Consider the following 25,956-nt stretch of genomic DNA (forward strand, 5'->3'; position numbering starts at 1 on the left):
GCAGGGTGGAGTGGGTGGAGAAGAGTGACAGGAGTGATTTGTGATAGAAGAGTATCTGCAAGAATGAAAGGGAAAGTTTATAGGACTGTGGTGAGACCTGCGATGTTGTATGGATTAGAGACAGTGGCATTGAGTAAAAGACAGGAGGTGGAGCTGGAGGTAGCAGAGCTGAAGATGTTGAGGTTTTCGTTGGGAGTGACGAGGATGGACAAGATTAGAAATGAGTTTATTAGAGGGACAGCACATGTAGGATGTTGTGGTGACAAGGTGAGGGAGGCGAGATTGAGATGGTTTGGACATGTGCAGAGAAGGGACATGAATTATATTGGTAGAAAAATGCTGAAGATGGAGCCCCCAGGTAGGAGGAAAAGAGGAAGGCCAAGGAGGAGGTTCATGGATGTGGTGAGGGAAGACATGCAGGTAGTTGGTGTAAAAGAGGCAGATATAGAGGACAGGGTGGTATGGAGACGGATGATCCGCTGTGGCGACCCCTAATGGGAGCAGCCGAAAGAAAAAGAAGAAGATACTCATAAAATAACAGGAGAGGTAAAGTTCAGCCAATAGTATCTGCAGCACTCAGTAAACTCAGTATTGTGTAAACAGCTGCGATAAACTCGAGACTGCCAAACTGAAAAAAAATCAATACAATAACAGGGGATGACTAAAACACAGCATGTTTTCTCCTTATGAAACTATCCTTTCTCCTGTTTTTTTATTTTTTTTTTTTTATTATTATAATCTGGAAAGAGAAAGAAAAAAAAAAAGAAAGGGGTGAAATGCTTTCTAGGATTTGAATTGCTCTACTACTTGGCTTGGAGATCTGATCTGATAAAGTAGCGAACACTGTTGTGTAAAAATAAAACCAAAATTATTCCAAGACATCATGTGCATGGGGACATTTCTAACGGTACGACTTTTATTAACTTGTCTTATTCCTTCACAAGTTTAGCACCAACGATATCATTGTTGACACTGAATGGATAATGCAGACCAGCAAAGTTGATTATTTCCCATTAACAGTAAGTCCCTGGTGGTTAATTCCCTTTTATACAGTAACAATTCGAACTATTTAAGTTATGGAATAATACATTGCATACTTTTATCAATTACATGTAATGAAAGCATCTGTGGTAAAAGCCGTACTTCTTTCAGACCTGAAGTTGGGTTGTAATGACATCTCATGTACACTATACAGACAAAAATATTTGCATGCCAGACTTTTCCAGCCATATGTGGTTCTTCACTCGAAAGGTTACTATAAAGATTGAGATCAAATCTGTTTCAGGATTTCAAAGCTCCATGAACATACAGTTTACATCGTTTGGAATGGTACATCCTGAGTGGCCTGCTGTAGAGCTATGACCTCAGCACTACTGAACACCTTTGGGATAAATTGGAACGCGCGACTGCACCCCAGGCTGCATTTTGAAATAAATAGCTTGTCACACAGAAAACGTCACCAGATCTACACCAAGAACTGTTTATGTGCAAGTCGTTACTATAAAAATGACGTATTTAAATAACTTGTACATGAATCGACACCATCTGATGAATTAGAATCGAGAACTGAACAAAAATCCGCATAATTCACAACTCAGCCATATTACATATTGCATTATATATATATATATATATATATATATATATATATATATATATATATATATATATATATATATATATATATATATATACTGATGTATATATATATAAAAAATTTAAATATGCCCTGATTTCTTGTAATTTTTTTTTTTTTATGAAAGCCATTAACTTCTATATTTATAGTTTTGTATATAAATCAATTGAGTAGTAACAGAAATCACATTGATAACTTAAACAGATGAATTAAAACTGGACCTAGAATAGGAGGAAGCTTAATTTAGACTCGTTTTCCTGAGACTGATTTTGTGTCAGTGCTCAGAGCCGTATTTGTCTGTGCTAAGGCTGATATTTGTCGTTTAACCCACATGCCAGTAGAACCAGAACAGTCTTAATATTATTTTACAGAAGCATGTGGTCATCATCTGCTCTTGGCCTCAATTTCAGCCATGAGACATACAGACCTGACACAGCACAGGTGTTAAGCCTCACCAAGCACAAGATGAAGCTCTAAATAGGTAATATGTCTTCTGCAGAAGCACATGGGCCTGGGCATAATCTCAATCGCCCACCTGTGATTTAGAGTGAAGGCACTTAAAGATGTCTGAGAGAAGCACCTGCTTCTGCTCAACACGTGAAATCAGATCGACCTGCGCTTCCAGTTCCGAGCCACTCCCTGGTGCGCACTTCCACACATCCGCTCTGACCGTCTATTTTTCCCTCTTATACATGTTTACTGAAAGAGCCAATAGCTTACATACATATATACAAAATCCTAAAAGTTGAAAGAATTTAGAACGAAGAGCTCATATTACAGTGAATCTGTACAAATACTGATCATCATTTGATAAACAGAACATAACAAAACAAAGCAGAGTGTAATTTACTTCAGTGGATTTAGAGCACCTCGCATAACACACCAGTGCACCTACACGCGTAACTCCATGATTATTTGTGTGTATCAGCAGTTTCTTGCTTAATGGTGTCCTAGAGACAAAGAAAAAAGGTCTAACCCCGTTCTAAAACACAATATCCGTTCCTGGTTTCTCTTTTGGTCTGCAGGTTCTTGTAGTGGTGGAAGACAAACAGGAAGTAGACCATTCCTGTACAAATCGACTTTGCTCTAATAAACATAACAGCACTTCTTTAACACTTTATTAAGTATGGTATATCCTTTTTTTTTTTAGCATCGCATTCCACATTTAGTCCCAATAATGCTCTTATAATTCCCTTCACTCTTCTGGCAAGATGTTCCACTAGATTTTGGAGTGTGCTTCTGAACATTTGTGCTCATCAACCACAACACAAGGGTTGTTAGTCTTGTCAGATATTGAATGTAGGTGAGATGAGGAGAACTGGGGTGCAGTCAGCGTTCACATTCATCCCAAAGGTGTTCAATAGGGTTGAAGTCAGAGCTCTATAGCAGGCCACTCAAGATCTTCCTCTCCAAACCATGTAAAGCATATCTTCATGGAGCTCACTTTGTGCACAGGGGCATTGCCATTCTGGAACAGTTCAAGTGAACGCAAAACATTTTTAAGCCACTAGATTTGTGGACAGTTGGGAGAAGAACCGCATATGACAGGAAATATATACATGTCCATATAGCATACATTTGAACACAGAAATTGATGCATTTAGTGATGCAAGAAATCCTTTACTCCACACACACACACACACACACACACACACACACACACACACACACACACACAGGCTTAAACTCTCGCATCAGCTGCTTATTTAACATAATGTATGAAGTCACCAAACGGGGAACAGTATGTTTTTTTTTTTTTTTTCCTGAAATGTACTGGAGTAAAAAGAAGATAAACAAATTACATTGTTTCCCAATTTCCCAACGTGAAAAATGCTCAGATTAAAAGCAGAAACTTAAAAAAATGTACTACAAGTACAATAAAAAAAAATCAAAAATAATAAAAATAAATATTATTGTTTCTTCCCACCACTAGGTTTTGATTAACAGCATACTAACTGTTAACATGTGCTTCGCAATTATACACAATTATATCTCTCAGCACTGTCTTGGGAAAATACAGTGTACCATTAAAAGCAGAAGCTTGTTTAACAGCTCTTGAATAGATTGTATCGGATTGTGTACGTAGCGATTGCGTTGTCTCGTACAACAACTAATCATTAAAACTACTATAGGCACAACACAATAGGCAAATATGAAAACAAAAACAAAAAAACAACAAAAAGAAGACTGAAAAGGGCATGAAAGTGTTAGATAAATCAACTCAAAAAATGTGTACTGATTTATTCCAAGCTGTCGTCAAATCGATCCTCTCGAACCATCGGTCTTTTAATGTTTCTGAACCCTCCGATTCGGCCGGGAGAAAAGTTATGCGCTTTGTATGTAATAAAAAATGTATCAAAGGACCAAGAACATCAAGACAATTAGCACCAATCACTGAAGATGTGCTTGTTTTCCCGCTCGTCTTAGATCTTGCCAGTTTGTAGGACACTTCAACATTAAAGTCAGAGATTCGCTTTAAGGGGCGAAAAAGATCATATCCATCAAAGACGCAAGTGAAGTTCAGCATTACGGTGCTCATATCGAACTAAGAGAGGTGGGAAGCTCCACTAAAGATACAATTAAAAGCTGGGGGAAAAAAAAAAAAAGAAAAACGACAAAACATTTTTTTATACATTTCAACGATTTCAAAGAGTTTAAGGTTCAGTGTGCTGAGAGCTTTGAAGAGAGCTAAAGCTAAATGAGCTCTGTGCTCTCTATCAGGCTACATAATGAAAAGTGGATGGAAAACGCTTAACTCGACAGTCGACGTGAAACTCTCTTCACCAAAGATCCACCTTGAAAATGACTAAAAGGACTTATGTGAGGCTGTGACGCATTATGCTGCTCACTTTACTGCTCTACAACTCCAACAACTAAATCTCTTGATCTGGTTTTAAACTCATGCAATTCAAATCATTTTCAGGACATTGTAGAGTATCGCCTGGTTACTGATGTTATATTACTTCCTTTTCAATAAAACAGTTTTGTGGGTGTACATTATCGAAGTAAACATTATATTCAACAGATTTAAAAATTGAGTGGTATATTTAGAGCATTAGGACAAATTAGTAGCTTTTACACCTCAGTAGGAGAACACAAAAAACTTTTACACAAAATCTGAAATCCTTCATTGATCCAGATTATATCAAAAAATATCGAATGTCAATAAATCAAAGCTCTCTAGTTCTGTTGGTTCCCCTGAATAGGTGCAAAGTTCAACTAGATATGAATGATCTGGTAAACACACACTATTATAGTACACAAAGACATTGTAATGATACAGTGCGTGTTTTACGGATGCTGTGACAGTCAACAAAAATAATCATTATACAGGAGTCTATATGATGTATGTACAGGAACAAGCTGAGCAAACTTGAGATTGATACTACTTTAATTTGAAAGTTTATAAAATGAATTATTTAACAAAAAAATTGATGGTAGAAAAATCTATATATTGAAATAAGGGCTGTCGATCAATTAAAACATTAAATCGCGATTAATCGCAACTTAATTGCACATTTTTATTTGTTCTAAATGTGTCTTAAATCATTACTTTTCAAATTTTTAATACCCTAATCAACAGGGGCATGGATAACTATAACTATAATTATATGCTTTATGCAAATGTATGTTTATTATTACTGCAACCAAACTCAACCTAGAGCATTAAAACTAGACATGCTTTAAAAGGTTATCGACATTTTTCCGAAGAACTTGTTCATGTCTATTAGACACATGAAAAAAAACCCAACTCTTGTAAATGTTTTCAATTATGGTGTTTTATTTTACATAAATCATCAGGACACAAAACTAAATTTTTTTGCCATGTTTCCACACGGATGGTTTTAATTGTCGGAAGTGTGCACCGTGGCGGTAACTTGGCGCAAAGCAAATGTTCAATGATTAAAAATTGTCATTCTGTGAAGTTTTTTTTTTTTTTTTATATCCGTGAAAGAAAGGACGTCGTGAATAAATGCGTGTCGTGTTGAAAGATTTAATTTCGTCCTCTTTTGTATTTATTTATATACAGTGAGGAAAATAAGTATTTGAACACCTGCTATTTTGCAAGTTCTCCCACTTAGAAATCATGGAGGGGTCTGAAATTGTCATCGTAGGTGCATGTCCACTGTGAGAGACATAATCTAAAAAAAAAAAATAATCCAGAAATCACAATATATGATTTTTGAACTATTTATTTGTATGATACAGCTGCAAATAAGTATTTGAACACCTGTCTATCAGCTAGAATTCTGACCCTCAAAGACCTCCACTACATTTATTATCCTAAATTAGATGCACCTGTTTAAGGTCGTTAGCTGCATAAAGACACCTGTCCACCCCATACAATCAGTAAGAATCCAACTACTAACATGGCCAAGACCAAAGAGCTGTCCAAAAACACTAGAGACAAAATTGTACACCTCCACAAGGCTGGAAAGGGCTACGGGGAAATTGCCAAGCAGCTTGGTGAAAAAAGGTCCACTGTTGGAGCAATCATTAGAAAATGGAAGAAGCTAAACATGACTGTCAATCTCCCTCGGACTGGGGCTTCATGCAAGATCTCACCTCGTGGGGTCTCAATGATCCTAAGGAAAGTGAGAAATCAGCCCAGAACTACACGGGAGGAGCTGGTCAATGACCTGAAAAGAGCTGGGACCACCGTTTCCAAGGTTACTGTTGGTAATTCACTAAGACGTCATGGTTTGAAATCATGCATGGCACGGAAGGTTCCCCTGCTTAAACCAGCACATGTCCAGGCACCTCTTAAGTTTGCCAATGACCATTTGGATGATCCAGAGGAGTCATGGGAGAAAGTCATGTGGTCAGATGAGACCAAAATAGAACTTTTGGGTCATAATTCCACTAAACGTGTTTGGAGGAAGAAGAATGATGAGTACCATCCCAAGAACACCATCCCTACTGTGAGGCATGGCGGTGGTAGCATCATGCTTTGGGGGTGTTTTTCTGCACATGGGACAGGGCAACTGCACTGTATTAAGGAGAGGATGACCGGGGCCATGTATTGCGAGATTTTGGGGAACAACCTCCTTCCCTCGAGGCTGGGTCTTCCAACATGACAATGACCTGAAGCACACAGCCTGGATAACCAAGGAGTGGCTCTGTAAGAAACATATCAAGGTTCTGGCGTGGCCTAGCCAGTCTCCAGACCTAAACCCAATAGAGAATCTTTGGAGGGAGCTCAAACTCCGTGTTTCTTAGCGACAGGCCAGAAACCTGACTGATCTAGAGAAGATCTGTGTGGAGGAGTGGGCCAAAATCCCTCCTGCAGTGTGTGCAAACCTGGTGAAAAACTACAGGAAACGTTTGACCTCTGTAATTGCAAACAAAGGCTTCTGTACCAAATATTAACATTGACTTTCTCAGGTGTTCGAATACTTATTCGCAACTGTATCATACAAATAAATAGTTAAAAATCATATATTGTGATTTCTGGATTATTTTTTTTAGATTATGTCTCTCACAGTGGACATGCACCTACGATGACAATTTCAGACCCCTCCATGATTTCTAAGTGGGAGAACTTAAAAAATAGCAGGGTGTTCAAATACTTATTTTCCTCACTGTATATAGTTGAATAATAATGGTCAAACAGAAATGCACGCTGCATTAATCAGGCGTTAGTAAAAGTAGTGCCAGTAAAATGAACTTGCGTTAACGAATTATTAGCTCCTTAATTTTGACGACCCGAATTTAAATACAGCATTGCTTTCAATTTAGTATTTTTTTAGTCTTCTTTTATTGTTATATTTAAGTAATTTTTTATTCGATAAAAAATAGAAGGTTACTTGCTACTTGCCACATGTACATTACAGCACAGTCAAATTCTTTCTTTGTATATTCTAGTGATGTAAAGAATTTGGGGTCAACGCATCTTGGAGCACAGAGGATTAAGGGCCTCGCTCAAGGGCCCAAGAGTGGCAGCTGTGACCAGTAACCCAAAGCCTTAACCGCTGAACTGCCACTTTGCTAAACAAAAAGACGTACCGAAAGTTTGCTTGACTGTGTGATATTCACGTTATTCCCATATACAGCACATGCATACACCTACTCGCCAGTTAATTAGGTACAGCTACTTTGCATCTGTGACTGCTGACCGTAAACTTCACCTTTGTTACTATAATTATTAATAGTAGAACTAATCTACTCTAATATGTCCACTCCCTTAGTGGAAAAGGAAGAATCACAGGAGCACTGCTTGTTAGAAGTTATTCTACATCGTAGCTCATTTTCAGCACAGTGGTGACACTGAGATGATGGTGTGTCTCTGTGTGTGTGTGTGTGTGTGTGTGTGTGTGTGTGTGTGTGTGTGTGTGTGTGTGTGTTTGTGTGTTTGGTGCTGGCATTTAAACTCTGTTTTCTCTTAGCGGCTGCTACCTTAGACACACACCTACCTCGCTGTAGCGCTTTGTGGGAGTGCAGTTAAACACTGCAGCTTTTAAATATCTTTTCTTCCATGCACTGTGTGGTGCTCGTAGTCTAGCTATTTTTCAAATGTTTATATAGCACGACTGTTGTCTTGATACGGTGTGTTTGGTTGTTTCTCAACTCTGTTCTTCAGCAACGGGAGTCTATTTAATAAAATAGAATTAAAAAAACAACATCTCTGCACCTGCCACATATAGAGTATGAAGCACAGATCATCTCAGGTTTTTTCGTGAGTCTGCACTGTCTGCATTACAATGTCTGGTCTGGAAAAGGCATAAATATTCAGCATAATACCCCAGATACACTCAGGCCTAAATTCCCTGTTACCTAATTATTTATAACACTTATAAAAAATTCACACTTTATCATCTGTCAAAAATGTCATGATTTAACGTGTTGCACGCAGGCAGCCAGTGTGTGCAGGCTCAGCTTGTTTTATATTCCAGTAATTCCTGTTGATTCGTGCTGGTTTCGCCTTTAAACGTTTGACAAACGGTGCTTGTGTGAATTACATACCTATCGTTGATGCTCCAATTGAGGCAGAGGTTCAGGGAGCTGAGTTTCCGGCAATTTCTCACCACCTCCATCACTGTCTCGTTGTTCAGCTCTGAGATGTGCCGGAGATCCAGGCTGCTCAGGTTCCGCAGCTACAGAGGATATAGCATATAACATACTGAGATTAATAACTCCCGCTTTCTTGCACACACACAAAACTAGGCTTTATTTTCCATTCGTTATTGAAAAATAAAACGAGTGAAAACATCTGCAATAGGCAAACTGTACCATTAAAATATATTAGTCCAAGTGCGCCGCAAATTAGCTTCATAAACCCAACACATAAGTTTAATAAGTTTCGTTATTCTGAGCTCATTTATTTTACTTTTCGTAAAAACAAAAGGCATTTTGCAAGTACCACACGAGATAATTGCAATATCCAGTCCAGACTACACAAACACCAGCACGGCCTGTACAATTCCCCTGGAAGTCATGAATTTCATCAAAGCAAACATCTGGTATAATGAACACACACTAATGTGTTCTGGAAAAAAAAAGAAAAAAAAAAAAGACAACAAAAAAAAAAGACAACAAAACAAAAAGAGAGAGAGAGAGAGAGAGAGAGAGAGAGAGAGAGAGAGAGAGAGAGAGAGAGAGAGAGAGAGAGAAGTTCACCCATAAGCATGCACAGTTGCATCGATGATGTGGGACAAATAACGTATGAGTCCTATGAATCGGTTTAATGACTGGAACTTAATGGTTCATTAACACCTAACAGCTCGGAGAAGAAGCTCAGGACCCTAGAGGTAAAAATAAATAAAGAAATAAAGAAAATAAATTAAAAAAAAAAATTTGACAGAATTCTTCCGCTTTATAACAGACCGGCTTCACTTGCTTTCAGAAATTTCCCACCCTGCAATCAAGCCTCAAAATTAAGTGTGAAGACCAAAGTCGAATACCAATCAATTCTGATGAGGGCTAATTATACCCGGGTTCAGGTAAAACATCCGGCTCTACAAACCATTGAGTTCTTGTGTTGACTGCTAAACACATTTTTTACGGGAAAAATATATCCTTCGCATTTTTTCACATGCAATGCACATACCAATGCTGATTAATTGAAAGACTTGCTATATCCATATATGATTCTTTCCACTTGAAAGTTGAGGGCACACAATTATAAAGTCTTAAATTCTGCTTTAGCTTCAACTCAAAGACCCAAATCTGTTCCAGCATAAAAACAGACAAGTCAAGTTTATTTCTATAGCGATTTTCACAACGGACATTGTCTCAAAGCAGCTTTACAGAATTTAACAGTTAAGGTGAATCTTCTTCTTTTGGCTTCGCCCATTAGGGGTCGCCACAGCGGATCATCTGCCTCCACACCCCCCTGTCCTCTACATCTGCCTCTTTCAACCCAACTACCTGCATGTCTTCCCTCACCACATCCATAAACCTTCTCCTTAGCCTTCCTCTTCTCCTCTTTCCTGGTGGCGCCATCCTCATCATTCTCCTCCTGATATACCCCATGTCCCTCCTCTGCACATGTCCAAACCATCTCAATCTTGCCTCCCTCACCTTGTCTCTAAAACGTCTTACAATGCGCTGTCCCTCTAATAAACTCATTTCTAACTTAACAGTTAAGGTGAATGATGTGTATTTATTGGACATTGGACCTCTTGGAGTGTTTAAAGGCTCTGGCATGGAGAAGCTGATGTTGGATCTGTAATGATCTCAAATGTTGAGCTATTTCATGAGTTGCTCAGTAGCTCCTGGTTCCATAACCTCAAATGACTGTATAAGACTGCAGAAAGATCATTACAAATATTCTTATATTCCAGTGCTCATGTTAGTTCTCACTCTCCAGTGTTTTGTATTGTTAAAAGATTTATAATCACACTCTTGATATCATCCAAATGAGGATGGGTTCCCCTTTTGAGTCTGGTTCCTCTCAAGGTTTCCTCCTCATAACATCTAAGGGAGTTTTTCCTTGCCACAGTCGCCACGGCTGCTCATCAGGGATAAATACACATCGTTCACCTTAACTGTTCAATTCTGTAAAACTGCTTTGAGACAATGTCCGTTGTGAAAAGCGCTATAGAAATAAACTTGACTTGACTTTATCCCTGATGAGCAAGTCATGGTGACTGATACTCCTTTGCACACTCTAAATTCTAGTGGAACATCTTCCCAGAATGGTCCCAGAATCTTCCCAGGTTATAATAGCAGCAAATGGTGAAATATGTCTGTAATGGGATGTTCAAACAGCACATAGAATCCTATGGTCAGGTGTCTACAAACATTTAGTTCATATTGTGGTCTGAGATATAATCAATCAACTCCATCTATATTCGGTTTCTATTAGACAAAATACAAAATACATTATTCTTAATGTCATGCAGCTTCTATGGGTATGTTCAAGTCGAAAGCCAGGTTTAGTTATACAAAGGCAAATCTAAATATGTTTAAGATTCTTTTTTTTTTTTTTTATCCTTAAAAAGGATCAATTTGGATTACTTATTAAAAATAAAAAACCTTGTCAAAAGTATTAACAGAATAAACCACATTTCTCAAAGCAGTAGAAGAAGTATAACAGTCCAGCAACATATATTTAATGGATATTGGATTATGAAAGGATGAACATTTTGTGGAATTTTTCCCTGATAATGAAAGAAAATCGTGTGGTAGTCAAAATAATGAGACAACTTCAAACCTTTACTGAAAAATATAAAGATATGTATATGTAATGGTTTAGAAATGACTTGCAACATTAGTATAGATCACATCAGCGTAACAAGCCAGTGTAGGAGATATATATATATATATATATATATAAGACCCTGTTGTCTGTTCATCACTACAGATGTTCAGCTTCATTAGGCTGAATTATTGTTTAATAAGGCTTTCGGTTTCTTTCACTGAGCAAGAAAACCCAACAAATATCTGTATTAAGCACCACTTTCCACCATTGCTTCTCCTTTCCTGAATTCATTACGCCGCAATCAATAGCTTCACTTCACAGAAGAAGATTAATCATCTCCCCATCTTTAGATAATCACCCTTTCCTTTTCTCTCACTATGCCTCCATCTGCTCGCAGGCGTCTTTAGCGCGCTCGTTCGTGTTTTACATCGTTCCATTCAGCGCGTGTGGGACAACGGGAAGAAGGGGACGGAAAGATGTCTCATACTGATTCTTCTCGTAGTGTAGGGACGTGGCAGAGAGAAAACAAAAGCAACTGCTAGGGATTCGGCATTTGCATGAGAAACTTACTTGAAGCTCGAATCTGTATTACGGAATCTGTGAGCAAGTGTAAATTAAGTCGCTTTCGTTTATCCTCCGAACTTCTTGAGCCGAACACTAGGAAAAAAACAAAATCGGCGAAGCGCTAATGCAAACATCGCAGCGTGAATTCACCCTGCTGGGTTCTTTGCGTGTTAGCAGATCTATGAAGAGCAAACGCTTTATAGCTTGTGCTCGGCGTGAGCAAATATTAGCGCTCCTGTTCACCTGCGTTTGTTTTTGGGGTTTTTTTTAAAACGATACAGGAAAGACAGTGACGTGGTGCAGCTGTAGTTTCAATAAGGAGCAATACGAAGAATCGCCGATGACGGCAAACATTCTCGGAATTAGACTAGACGAGCAAACGCAGGTTTCACTGCTGACTGTTAAAATCTTCTTTCTACAGGAAAGGCATCATTCGTCACAAAGGATGAAACAGGCGGAAGACAGAGTGCAGGCCATTAGCACAATTTTGGTACGCCATTATGTTTCTTCTTTTCTAAAAAGGATGACATTAACTGCCATTAGCACAGACACAGCAACGCTGGGGTTTTTTTTTTTTTCCCTTTTTTCTTTCATGCAAGAATTTCAAGTCAGAATATTCTTATCTCTTCCAGGAGTTTTTGAATAGACCCCTGAAAAATAATCATACACAGGAAGACAGAGAAGTACAGCTAAAGAAGGATTTCGGTTTATGTGTGCATCATCAAGCGTCAAAAACCTTCACACAGATGCAGACGGAGTCGCTAAAGCCTTAATCTGAGACACAAAATAACAGAGCTGCACCACGTGTGTTACGACATGCACTGTAGATTAGAAAAAAGACAAAAGTGCAGTTGTGATGTGATTATTACTTGTTTTATTCCTCCTATACTACAGAAATTGGCAGTGGATTGGAACTGTAGCTGCTTTCTTACGGAAACCCATAATTTTCCTAATTATCCATTTTTTTAGATCGTTGGATATAGAGGTTGAGCGATTCGTTGGTTTTGTCGATAAATCAGCACCGATAGTTGACTGCTGTTTGTTTGTAGTGCTGCACAGAGAGCGCTATACTATATTTATTATTATATTATATTACAGCAACTTCAACTAAAGCGGAAACTTGTTTCAGAGTTGCCGTCATACAAACGTCCGTTAACACAGTCTGACCAATCAGCCGTGAGAATTTAAAAGCAATGCGTTATAGAAAATTTATACAATGAACTTTCATTTACTTTCAAACGCAAAGTGTGCACCTACAGAAAAAACGCAAGAATTACACGTGTGTACGGGATAAATAAAAGTGATCCCTCGTATCGCATATGACGGAATGTTGATGGAACTCAAAAGAGCAGTGAAAGTCGGAAACAAAACTGTTTTATATTCAGCGTTCAGCTTCGCTTACTCACCAATTTGCCAGATTTAAAGACTAAATGACATCATGCTTCCATCCTCTATACATAAAACAATAAATTGGAGCACCCAGACTGTGGGACTGGAATGAACCAGTTCTGTTTTATTTGTTGTACTGTAGTCTCATTATTATATTGTACGTCTGTATAATTATACCAAATTACCTACAGTGTTATATAAATGATTGGTATACCAAACACATTTAACACGAAATAAAAGCAAAGTTTTATGTAATCCTTTTTACAAAACGGCACGTGTTCCTAAAATGTTTTCAGCTGTTTTTCGTAGCTGAACCGCTCAAACCGTATGAGCACATGTTCAGCAGTGACCGATGCACAACAGCAAACAAACAGGTGTTACTATCCATTACTCTCCAATTATCTTTCCCATTAAAATCATCTGTAAAGTGGTGGATCTTTGTTTAAATTTCTCTAGCTTTTTCCATCAATTCTTCAATCTGATCATTTTCAAACAGAAATGTCCCTGATAAATGCAGCCAGCTTGATGTACTAAACAACCGCAGCCAACTACGTACTAATGTAATAGTAGTTACATCAGACATATTGATGTTAAACATTTTTCTCGTTACCATAATGGGAAGTGAGTCAGCCAAAACAAGAACACCAGCCAAAGCATTACTAAAGTAAAAAGGGAGTAAGGGGCAGAGCTTCTGAGGGGCATCAGTTATTCAAGGACAGAAAACCCAAATGTGGAGCTCCTATAAAAAAAATGTGCAAACATTTTGGCAGGTCTCAAATAATCATTTTAACTAAATTTCATTCATTTTTTTATTTGTATTTTTTTTGGAATTAACCTAATCAAGCAGATCCTGCTGGGATGCCAAACAACGACACAAGGTGTTCAAGGTGGCGTTTACCGTTAGTGAGGCGACAGAAGAAAGAATCCAGTGATTTACACGTGCAACCCCAAGTAAAAAAAGAAAAATACAAAAATATAACACTGATATCTACAGTTGCATCGCAATAAAATATTGAATATCGTGGAAAAGAGTTGAAAATGTATTGTGAAACCCACCAATTCACTATATCAACAAATTGAATATGGTGACATGCCAATCAGCTAATCAACTCAAAACACCCGCAAAGTTTTTCTGAGCCTTCAAGATGGTCTCTCAGTTTGGTTCACTAGGCTACACCATCATGGGGAAGACTGCTGATCTGACAGTTGTACAGAGTGCAGTATCCAAGCATGTTAACAGAAAGTTGAGTGGAAGGAAAAAGTGTGGAAGAAAAAGATACACAACCAACCAAAAGAACCGCAGCCTTGAGAGGCTCATCAAGAAAAAATAGATTAAAGGTTTTGGGTGAACTTCACAAGGAATGGACTGAGGCTGGGGTCAAGGCATCAAAAGCCACCACACACAGACGTATCAAGGAATTTGGCTACAGTTGTTATGTTCCTCTTGTTAAACCACTCCTGAACCACAGACAACGTCAGAGGCGTCTTACCTGGGCTAAAGAGAAGAAGAACTGGACTGTTGCCCAGTGGTCCAAAGTCCTTTTTTTCAGATGAGAGCAAGTTTTGTATTTCGTTTGGAAATCAAGGTCCCAGAGTCTGGAAGAAGAGAGGAGAAGCACAGACTCCAAGTTGTTTGAGGTCCAGTGTAAGGTTTGCACAGTCAGTGGTGGTTTCGGGTGTCATGTCATCTGCTGGTGTTGGGCCACTGTGTTGTATCAGGTCCAAGGTCAGCACAGCCATCTACCAGGAAGTTTTAGAGCACTTCATGCTTTCCTCTGCTGACCAGCTTTATGGAGATGCTGATTTCATTTTCCAGCAGGAATTTGCACTAACTCACACTGCCAAAAGCACTAAAAGTTGGTTAAATGACCATTGTGTTGGTGTCCTCGCTGGTCAGCAAACTCACCAGACCTGAACCCATAGAGAGTATTGTCAAGAGTAAAATGAGAAACAAGAGACCAAAAAATGCATATGAGCTGAAGGCCACTGTCAAAGAAACCTGGCCTTCCACACCACCTCAGAAGTGCCACAGACTAATCACCTCTGTGCCACGCCGAATTGAGGCAGTAATTAAAGCAAAAGAAGCCCCTACCAAGTATTGAGTACATATACTGTAAATGAACATACTTTCCAGAAGGACAACAATTCACAAAAAAAAAATTTTTATTGGTCTTATGAAGAATTCCAATTTGTTAATTTGGTTTGTGTTAAATTTGATTTGAAAATTAAAAGAACCAAAGACTCAAACTACTTGAATCTGTGTGCAGTTAATTTATTTAATATACGAGTTTCAGAACTTAAGTTGAATTACTGAAATAAATAAAAGTTTCTGCGACATTCTAATTTATTGAGATGCACCTGTAGATACGTTCAATTGCATATAAACAATATAAAGTCTATGTAATTACATACCATATCGCTGCTGCACACTCGATACACAACACCAAAATCCAGCTAAAACAACCAACAGGCTAATGTGAAACTCAAATTTCACCCCATTTTAGGGCTATACCATTACCAGGCAGAGAAAGATCAGTCATTGTAGTTAATTGTGCCACCACCTATGGATACAAATACAGATAAATCATAATGAGAGATACTATTACTATTTCTAAAACAAAATAAAGAAATTTAAACAGAAAAAAAAATGGTTTCGGCAAATTCCAGGTGCACTGCTAAGGCACAGCGTGACTCTGTGACGCCCTGAAATCTGTAGCACAAATCTAAATATTCCCTTTTCTACTGACCACAAGTGGAACATTAACACATAAAACCATCCATATGCACCTGCCTAAAGTCAATATCCTATCTCTTTTTAAAAAATTCATTCCTACATAAAGGTTGTGTACATTTCAGTTTAAATGAGCGTTTCCTGTATATTTTACCCCCTATTGACTTTAGATTAGTTGTGATCCTTAAGACAACACTATTTATGGTGTTTTATTTACTTCACCACAAATAACCCACTGTGAAATTTTCGTTGGGTAATTTCTACATAACGAGGCATATTTCCGCAATGGAGCTCCACGTATCTTATATGTGGGCACATCACCGGTTCTCACGCTGCAATAAAAACACTGGAATGTAAAGCATGACCAAATTAATTACTTCAATCCCTCAAGCGTGGTGCATCTTATAGTTCGCGTACAGAGCGGCGAGTATCGCATTTGCATAACAGCTCATCAGCATGCGCATACATCTGAGCTATAGTCGGCATGTGCCCCGGTGACCGGCTGTGTATCAAACGGCTAAATTATTCATGGAGAAATGTGATTTCTTTGTTGGCAAAACAAAAGAGTGTCAAGTACAAGACCTGTGAGTGTGTCTCTCTCTTTCTGAGAATGCAAGGCAGTGTTCTATCAACACATCACCTGTAGCAGCATCATACACTCAAATTGGCACACTGTTGAGCTTTACCTGCTCTTTCATACAAGCAGTACGATCGTTCGGCGTATTTTTGCCTGCTTCCTTCGCATTTTCTGGGAAACAAGTGGCACTAAACAAGGAACTCAGTAAAAGAACAATCGAATCTGTTTGCAGGCTGCAATAAGCAAGACACTGACGGACTCCCAAATGAGCTCGAGCTCGTAAAGGCCAGTTTTTCCACATCTGTCCCAGTCACCATGGACAGCACCTTTATTCCTACTGAATATAAATTTATAACTCTTTCCATGAAGTCGGCTTCCTCAAAACAACCAGACTCCTGCTGCAAACAAGCTGTTCAACATTTGCTCTCCAGGGAGCTCACAATGTACAAAATGTTCTGACAAATAAGGCCATCAACTTTATTCAAATCAAACTGCTTAAAAAAAAACTAAAAAACAAAAAAAAAACACCTCCAATAAGTGGCACGTTTGCCTTTTATTTCCGCCTCCTATTGCTAGATTAGTATTGATGTGATTTTAGAGTGCTGATAAGGAGGGTGTGGGGGGGGGGGCTTCTTCCACTTCATCACCTTCTAGGGAAGGAGTTTTTGAAGAATCGTTAATTTCTCTGGTGTGCCAGAGAAGGGGATCTCTGGCAGATGATATTGGCAGGGGAAAAACGTTTGGAAGAAGCGTGCTGCTCCGACTTGGCTGTCAGCGTGTGTAATTATTCAATGTGTTAATAAAAACACAGGGAAACTTGTGAAATGCAGCTGTTCTTGAGTCTGCCCTGTGCAAAGACACTATCTCGCCAAATTCATCATCACCCCGGGGTCTGGCGGTAAGCCGCAACGGGCATTTATTAACTCTTACTTTTATAATACATCATGACAGAAAGCAGAAATAAATAAACAGAAGCCTGAAGAGAAGTCTAGTTTTTTCAGTGAGTCATTAAAACAGTGATGGAATAGAGAGAATCTACTTCCTGGACGCTGTTTTTAGGTACTGAGAGCTGCAGGCGCCGAAAATTCCCGGCGGTCTCTTAACAAATAATTTTTTATTTTTTTTTGTTAAAAGAGATCCCATTCCAAAATCAATACTAACACAATCACATGATGTAGAATGTGTTCACCACTGTTCATCCAACCTTGATTCACATGATTAAGAGAGCGACATGAAAATCAATAATATAAAAATAAAAACTGGCATGTCAAACACCTGCATCCAAGCAAAATAGGGCAGATGGCGTATGAAGAATGGATTAATAAACTTGAATCAATGTTATTTTTGGTATAGAGGCACCGGGTTTGTGTTTTTTTACGCTCTATTTTCCCAAAGAAAGCACTGCTTTCTTTCCTTACACTCACCTAGAGTGTCTTATATGTTATATGGAAAGCATGATGTAGGAAATAAAAACAAACGCTGCTGCTTCATCATCGAGAAAGGAAACGTAACAACAGTTTGAAAATTTCTGCCTCGCATTAAAACTGTGGCACAAACGATAAAAATCGCTAGTCAAAGGCGGCCAATGTTCACAGCTTGGACTCGACGGAATTTATTTGCTGCTGCAAAGACGTTAAATAATGGTGTTATAAGAGCAAAGTGGGCCAAACACATAAAATGTCTGGTGCGGCGAATATTCCAGAAGTGACTCAATATTCCCAACTTAAGCTAATGGTGATGATGACCTCCACCAGGTAAATACCTTTCGAAACTTAAAGCTAATAACCAGGCAAAAAGTGTGTTGGAATTTTGACAAATGTTGGTCGCAATATTGTGGTACTCTACATGATAAACGGACAAGAGGATGGTCGGTTGAAACACTTGTGCTGACACACAAACAGGAAAGCAGAAGTGGAACAGGTGGAGTAACCCTCCATCCCCACCCCCTCTTTAGGAATTCTAAAGAAATACCATTAAATGCACAGCTGTGTAAAGATGGTGATATTTCTGAAAGTGTTCTATTTATCTGCTTTCCTTTGGAGATGTCACCTATTCAATGGACAGTACAGAACTGAATGTAATTCGTTATAAGTATTTCCATTTGGGGAGATTTTTACTTTAACTTCACTACATTTTAAAGTAAAACATCATATTTTTTACTCGACTACATTTTAAGAACTGGTCATATGCACAGAAAGCCACCAATCAGGGTAGAGCGCGCTCTGTTTTGAACTTGTTTTGATCGCCGCTTGGTGGTTTCTATTTATCATCAACATACAGTTCAGCATCAGTTCAACAGCAACATTTTGAGAGTAATAAACGATGGAAGAAACTCCTGACTCTAAGCTGCCGCAGCACCCGTAGCCTTATTTGCACTTTTTTATTTTTTAAGTCGTTGAAAAAAAGGTTTTGGGCTCATGATAATTGTAATCCCATAAACAGAATCCCAAACTACACATTGTCTTTGGGATACTTAATAATTCCATATCTTTATCTCTCTCTCTCTCTCTTAGGCAAGTTAAACATGCTCCTGAGGTACCAGTGACCAGTGTTCCTGCCCCTTTCCCCTCCTTGGATCTGCCCGCTTCGTCCCGGCCTGCCTCTGGATGGTGTTCTCTTCGATTGGAGGCCACTTTGTGCAGCTGGGGATGGTTCCTCATCAACAGCCTGAAGATTCATTTCATGGAGTAACACAGGAGCATGGATTCGGACTGTATTTAATCTCAACAGTCTGCTATAATGACTCAGGACCACAGTTTGCATTTGATAATCACTGCACACCTCAGCGGTGCCACCCAGATAAGGATGGGTTTCCTTTTGAGTCTGGTTCCTCTCAAGGTTTCTTCCTCATGCCGTCTCAGAGAGTGTTTCCTTCACCACAGTCGCTCATTAGCCACAAACTTACACTTATAAAGAACAATTTTACTCATTCTTTCGTACTACATTATCTGTGTAAAACTGCTTTGAGACAATGTTCATTGTTAAAAGCGCTTTACAAATAAAAATGAATTGAATAACAATAATCCCCCTTTCACCACGCGTTAATTTCATTATAGTTAAATACTAGGCATGTAATTATAGGCTCACTATTTTGCTCATTGACCCTGCATTATAATAAATCATGGGACATCTACAGAATGTTCGGCGCACATTAAAAATGACCTACATGCATGATAAAGTATATATTTATACCAGGGCACCACACCGAATTGTCATGGAGAAAAAAAAGAGAAAGATCAAACAAAGGATCGCTGTGTGCAAAAAGCCCACAATCGCACAACACTGGACTCACTGCTTCTAATAAGCATGCTGGGTTTGTGTGACAAGCTGCAGCCACCAGATTATTATAAACATGCCTTACCACTGTATATGATCACAACGATTGTTTCACCCTCATCCTCAGGAACAGAATTTTCATTACATTTTTAACTGACACCAGAGCATACAGTGTTTGTAGTGTTTCCAGCCAGAAACCATGTCCATGTTACACATGGTACCCAGCAGGACTCGAGCGCAAAAATACGCTCGGAGCATGCGTCTGCGCGCTCTTCTAAACGGCCCGTAATGCTCGGCAAAGTTTTACTGAGCTCCCCTACTGTCTTTTTAAGTCGGGTTCAAGTTTCTTAATAACGTCAAATAAGATAAAATCACACGTGAGAGCACGTGTGTGTGTTTAACTGTGCCGTGGCTTTTGCTTTCATAAAAGGCTGGTTTGAGTATTTCAGATACTGCTGATCTCCTGAGATTTTAACATTTCAAAGTCTCCAAAGTTTAGACAAAATGGTGCAGAAACCCAACTGGTAACTCACATAATCACTCTTTACATTTGCGGAGAGATATTATGTGCAATAATGTGCGATAATGACAAATCCTGTTGTGCATTTTGTACAAAAAAAGATTCCCTTAAGGCACAAATGAAATAATGATTTATTAATTATTATTAACCATTAATGGTTACATTATTAAACACAACTGTATAAAGCTTATACTGTTTATAACCAAAACTAACACTGTACACAAGCTCATTCATAGGATTTTCTGCTCAGCCAGTATGAATGCTACATTAAATAAAAAACACTGGGTACAGGTATTTTGAAACTGGATTCCTAACCTAGAAAAGACTAAGCATCTTTTTTCCAGAATATGAGTGCCTTGTTTCAATGAGCCTGCAATAACTGGAGTCTTAGGCCATGTCCACACTGAGGCAACGTTTTTAATGAAAGTGCGGCTTTTTAAAAATGTTTTCCAAAGTAGATCGATTTGAAAATGCACGTTTTCGCGTCCCAGTGTGGACGGAGGCTTTCGAAAATGACTGCGGATGGATGAGCAACTTTTGGGAAACGAGTGAAAACAAAAAGAGTGTTTTAAGACGCAATGCCATTCTCAAATTTATCTGGAATAGTGTAGATGTAGCCTCATTTTCCCATTCTTGACTAACAGAAGCACACCCAATATGAGCGCCTGCAGGTATAGCGCTCAAGATCCCACTCAAGATTTTACCTTCCAGATGCTGTTCTGCTCACCACTAATAAAGAGTTGCGTGGCTCATGACTGTTTTGCTCACACCAACATGGCTATTTTCCTCTGACTTCTCACTTAACAAGCTACATTTTCAGCCCTCAGATATATATATATATATATATATATATATATATATATATATATATATATATATAAAAATTCCAGTAGATTAGCAGTATTGTGGATTGTAGAGAACAAGTCTGCAGGTCTCCCTCTGGTCAGTATGATAAGAGAATCTGGCCTCTGATTCCTGTGGAGCTGTGGCCAGGTCACATGACCAGCTTCTCATCTACAGCGCAAAAACCATAAGGAGAGATTTATTGAGGAGAAATCCACCGAGACCTCATGAGACACATCAGCTGGGATCAGGGCAGCACTTCAAACCTTTGTGGATGCTCCCGTCTTAGCCATTTTTAGAAGTATATTACACTCCCCGAGTTTATAGAAAGGCAGTTCAAAAACATGAGACTTCAACAGTAATTGAATGATGTGCTATAGCTGTTTTCTGCAATAGTATCTTGAAATCTCATTTACCCTGTTGATCCAGTTTAGATAATTTTATATATATATATATATATATATATAAAATATATATATAAAATATATAATAGAATATATTAGAAGACAATCTTTTTTTTTTACAGCTGTGTTTAAAATTAAAACGCTGCGTCTCTTAGGCCTGTGTGTCTGATTTTCACTCGAGCTTCATCACCTCATGTTCTCAGCAGTGCTGAAATGGGACTAAAGTATGGTGACATTTATAATAAAAGCCTTTTGAGAAACCTAGCTGCAGCCCTTTCTAAACTCTCTGCCCCCCCGTCTCGTTTTCGAAGGTTTGAAGAATCAGCCGAGAAAGCTAGATTTTTTTTTTCCTTTCCTTGCTAATTTTAAAGCGCTGCAGAATTCCTTTCTTCCTTTAGCCGTTGGCTGTGAATAAAATGATTAGAATAATTCCAAGCCTTCTCTGTGGTGCCACCGCTACTTGTTTCTTCATCCCCTGTGTATTTTGGGGGGTTATCGCTCCATGCAAGGGTGGCTCAAAGGCCACTGGCAGCCTGTTTATTTTTGCCTTTTCCAGTCAGGAACATGAGATAAGAGACGGGTGGTCTTTTCTAACCAGTGACATAGAGAGAGAGAGGGAGATAGAAAGATTTGGAGGGACCAAGGCCCAATTACCAAGATGTCTCCCAAACACCCACAGACCACCACCAACCACACCAGCTTCTTCAGCATGCCTTCAAGTAGTGATATGTTTCAGGACTGCACTGAATTGACGAGAACTCTGTGTGGCATCCAGGCTGTATGTGTGGAGATGTTCATCCAGTTCACTAGAATTTCACAAAGTAATTGGGCACCTCACATTGCTCACAGCTTCAGTGTCCCCAGCTCGACCGTGAGCTCAGGTTACTGTCGGTGTGATTTCTTCCATCTCCTCAAAAAATCATGCAATATGGACTATAGATGTGATTATGTATGAATGTGCATGATACAGGCCTCCTGTTCCGAACGTACTCCCACCTCACACCCGGTCTTCCCAGGATAAGCGCTGTATCCACTTAGATAAAGCAGTTACGGGAGACGAATAAATGAATGTAAAGGTGAGGCGTAATATATTCAAATCATGAGCCAAACCCCCGAAATTCAATTGTCAGGGTCGATTAGCCTTTTTAATATCAGGCCTGCACAGCCAGCGCTTGAGAGCCGTCCCTGAGAAATCCAGAGTTCGGCTTAGATTCTCGCCAGAGAGCTCCTCGTTTCGTTTGATCACTTTACAAGAAGCAAAGCAGACGCAAATTAAGAACAGAGCTGGCAAAGATGGAAAAAAACAGAAAAAACAATCTGTTATTACTGTCACAGTCGTGATGCTTTCAGAAAATGCTCCTTGGGCTTTTGTTTTTGCTCTCCTTTTTTTTGTTTCGTTCCCATCTGAGTATAATATCAGAATTCCAGTGGGAGTGTGTGAGATTGATGGGTAAGTGAAGTCAAGACAGAGCCATTAAGATGAAGGGCCATCTAAAACATCCCGAAAGAACAAAGTGAAGGGTTTTTGGCTAAAGCTGCCTGCTCAAGACGCTTTCACAGACCGTGTGATAATCACTTCCAAATGACGGAGGTATGTGCAGTAGAGTGAAGGAGGGGGAGATGCTATATTAAATCTATATGTGTGCCAATGCAAAGCTGCAGGGCTCCAAGTTATGAAAGTCAATTCAAGCAGTGTCTCCTGCTCCTCCAACCCCAACCTCTGTTTTTTTTTTTCTTTTTTTAATACAGCACCTATATGCATGTGATCCAACAGAATAGATGAGTCCTGGCAGTCATCTAGCAAAAAAACAAAAAAAAAGCAAAAGCGCGTAGGCTTGAAGGCCAGAGTTCAGACTGGGTAAAGAAAACGGAAACCTCCTGAAGTTTAATGGAGATGGTCTCCGTCAATTTTTTTCTGCCAGCTGCCTCTGCTTTGTCCGTCCACACACCTCCTCCAGCATCCATTACCCATGTATGACCTCTCCCCAACTCCTCTCTGAGGTGCCACTTAATCTCCTCTGTGAGATGCAAAGGAGCAAGAACACGCTCAGGAAGCAAAACCAACATCCGTAGAAACCTTTCATGCTCCGTATCCGTTACAAAAAAGTCCAAGATGAAAACGCACATCAATACGTTCATTAATACAGCCGTAAAGACTTCGCAACACTCGGAATGGACAAGACGGCGATTTATTTTCTCAGGGTTGCGCCGAGGGATCGAATTCCCTGTTCTCCTTTTGGGGGGGAAAAACAAAAAGTAAAAGAAAAAAACAACAGACATACATCAGGGCAATGCTGGAAAATAACAGCGCTCCTCGGTGGACATATGAAAAGAGCGCTGAAGTAAAAGAACGGCACAAAGTTTAAGATTTTACTCACTGCGTATTTTGAGTAACAGGTCAGTGTCTACAGCAGAGCTCTATATAACGGCTTGTCTGCTCGGATTTAATCTCCTTCACTCAAATCAGATTGGTGCCACACTTAGGAAGCAGGACTCGATGCAAATTAAAGGCGAGAGATATGCAAAGTGAATCAAAAAGCAATAGACTTCTTTTTTGATGACTTTTCAAAGCACGAGGCGACAGTTCTGATTATGAAGGCAGGTAGATCCTTGGCCCGGAGAGTCATCAAAAATTCCGTTCCTGAATGAGACTTATTTCTGCGGATGATGATGATGGATGAGACTGATGGCGTATTTGAATGATTGTGGAGATAGATCATTAACTGCCGGAGAAAGACGGAGGCGTATTTACAGGTACGAGATTCGGGAACATGCGAAATGGAAGATTTGCTCTCCAAACAGGGCGTTATAAACAGGGCAGCGTTAACAAGCACATATCACAAATATTTCACTTTCGACGATAAACTACAATAATCCGCTTACACTGAAGCCCGAGATTTCATAAAAAAAACCCTGCATTCCTGTTAAAGCACATGAAGTTGCTTTTGGTTGTAAAGAATTGAAGAACACCTACTGCCCCTTTCTCAACTCAAATTTCCAAATCGCATATTCGGCACATTAAGAGTCGTCTTTTGCGTCTCTCTCGGGCTCGTTCTCATACACATTTTATTTTGAGGTTGTTCATAAACAGGATACGCAGAGTGGAAAAGGACCAGCCGACGCTGAAGGAATGGGGAATGAGGGGTTTGAACTGTGATATGCTGAATAAAGCAGGTCCCTCTGGTGGAGAGTAAGCTAATTTCCCATTCAGAATTCTGGCACTAAATGAAATGGAAATAAAAATCCGTAGAGAGAGAGAGAGAAAGAGAGAAAATGAGAATGCCAATGCGAGGTGAATGTGCGACCTCATTTCAATAATTGTTATGCTACATAAATGCTGCCACCAGGTGAATTATATAATGCAATGATATGTTTAGGAAGTTCCCGTGAAAACGAGACACGCGGCAGTTTATTTCCAGCCCCCGAGGCTGAGCTTTCGATAAAAGTGCGGCTGAGGTAAGCAATGTCTGCGCCGCTTTCGGGTTTAATTTCCTTTTACGGTACCCAACTTTATATTACGAACAGCCATTCGAAAGATTTGTGAATAAACACGTTGTCACAATAAACTCTACATTATTTCCATTACGACGACGAGGTCCAATAAAATAAATAACTACAGCAATTAAGACATTTTGCTACTAATAAATGTGACTTTATTAGTCAGCTGACCTCCAACAACTTGTCTAGTGGTTGTTATTAATCCTGGACTCCATTGTGGGAAAAGAGAATGAGGACAAGCAAACACACACACACACACACACACACACACTCTCTCTTATCTATCTTATCAATCCCATTTAGACAATTACAGCTCTGCGTTTGATGCGACCATGAGGGAGATATCTTCAACCACAGCATCGGCTCTCATTAGCATGGTAATGCACAACCAGCAGGGTGTTCTCCCAGCTTCTATGTTTTACGATTCACCTCATTACACTCTAATGAGATTTAAAAGTAAAGGAGAAAACTTCAACCAGAGTTTGAGTGATCTGTGAGGAAGGCGTTTTTTTCTCTGTGGTGTGAGGCAGGACTCCACTCTGATGTGCGATGCGTGTGGTGGAATTCGTGCGATTGCTGGCAAATGTCTCCCTACTTTCTTTCCTTCTGAAATGTCAGAAGTGTTTGTAAGTTTGCAAGAAACCAGACTTGCATGTGATGCAAGCAAGGCTTTTTGAAACTCGACAAACAGCAGTGTTGATTAGTGAAGATGTTTGGGATATTTGGGACTTAGTGTGACATCACTTACCCTGGTTAGGTGTATGACTCCCTGTGAGGTAACCGAGCAGCCCATGAAGCCCACAAACTGCAGCTCTGGACAGTGTTCTGCAAACGCCTGCAATGATCTGTCAGTCACCTGCAAACAGGAAGAAGGT

The 25,956-nt window shown here is 39.3% G+C and overlaps 1 protein-coding gene across 2 annotated transcripts in view; it reads right to left on the minus strand.

The window, feature by feature from the left end:
* Positions 1-25,956, minus strand: part of fbxl17 (F-box and leucine-rich repeat protein 17) — a 241,997-nt gene that overhangs the window by 146,389 nt on the left and 69,652 nt on the right. For both annotated transcript variants that reach the window (XM_083554499.1, XM_083554500.1), the window contains 2 exons: positions 25,830-25,937; positions 8,600-8,730 (listed from right to left, as the gene is read on the minus strand). In XM_083554499.1, the coding sequence (XP_083410625.1) occupies positions 8,600-8,730; positions 25,830-25,937 (239 nt within the window). The remainder of the gene's footprint in view (positions 1-8,599; positions 8,731-25,829; positions 25,938-25,956) is intronic.

The sequence above is a fragment of the Silurus aristotelis genome, assembly GCF_946808225.1.
Source record: "Silurus aristotelis genome assembly, chromosome: 11".
Classification (NCBI taxonomy): Eukaryota; Metazoa; Chordata; class Actinopteri; order Siluriformes; family Siluridae; genus Silurus; species Silurus aristotelis.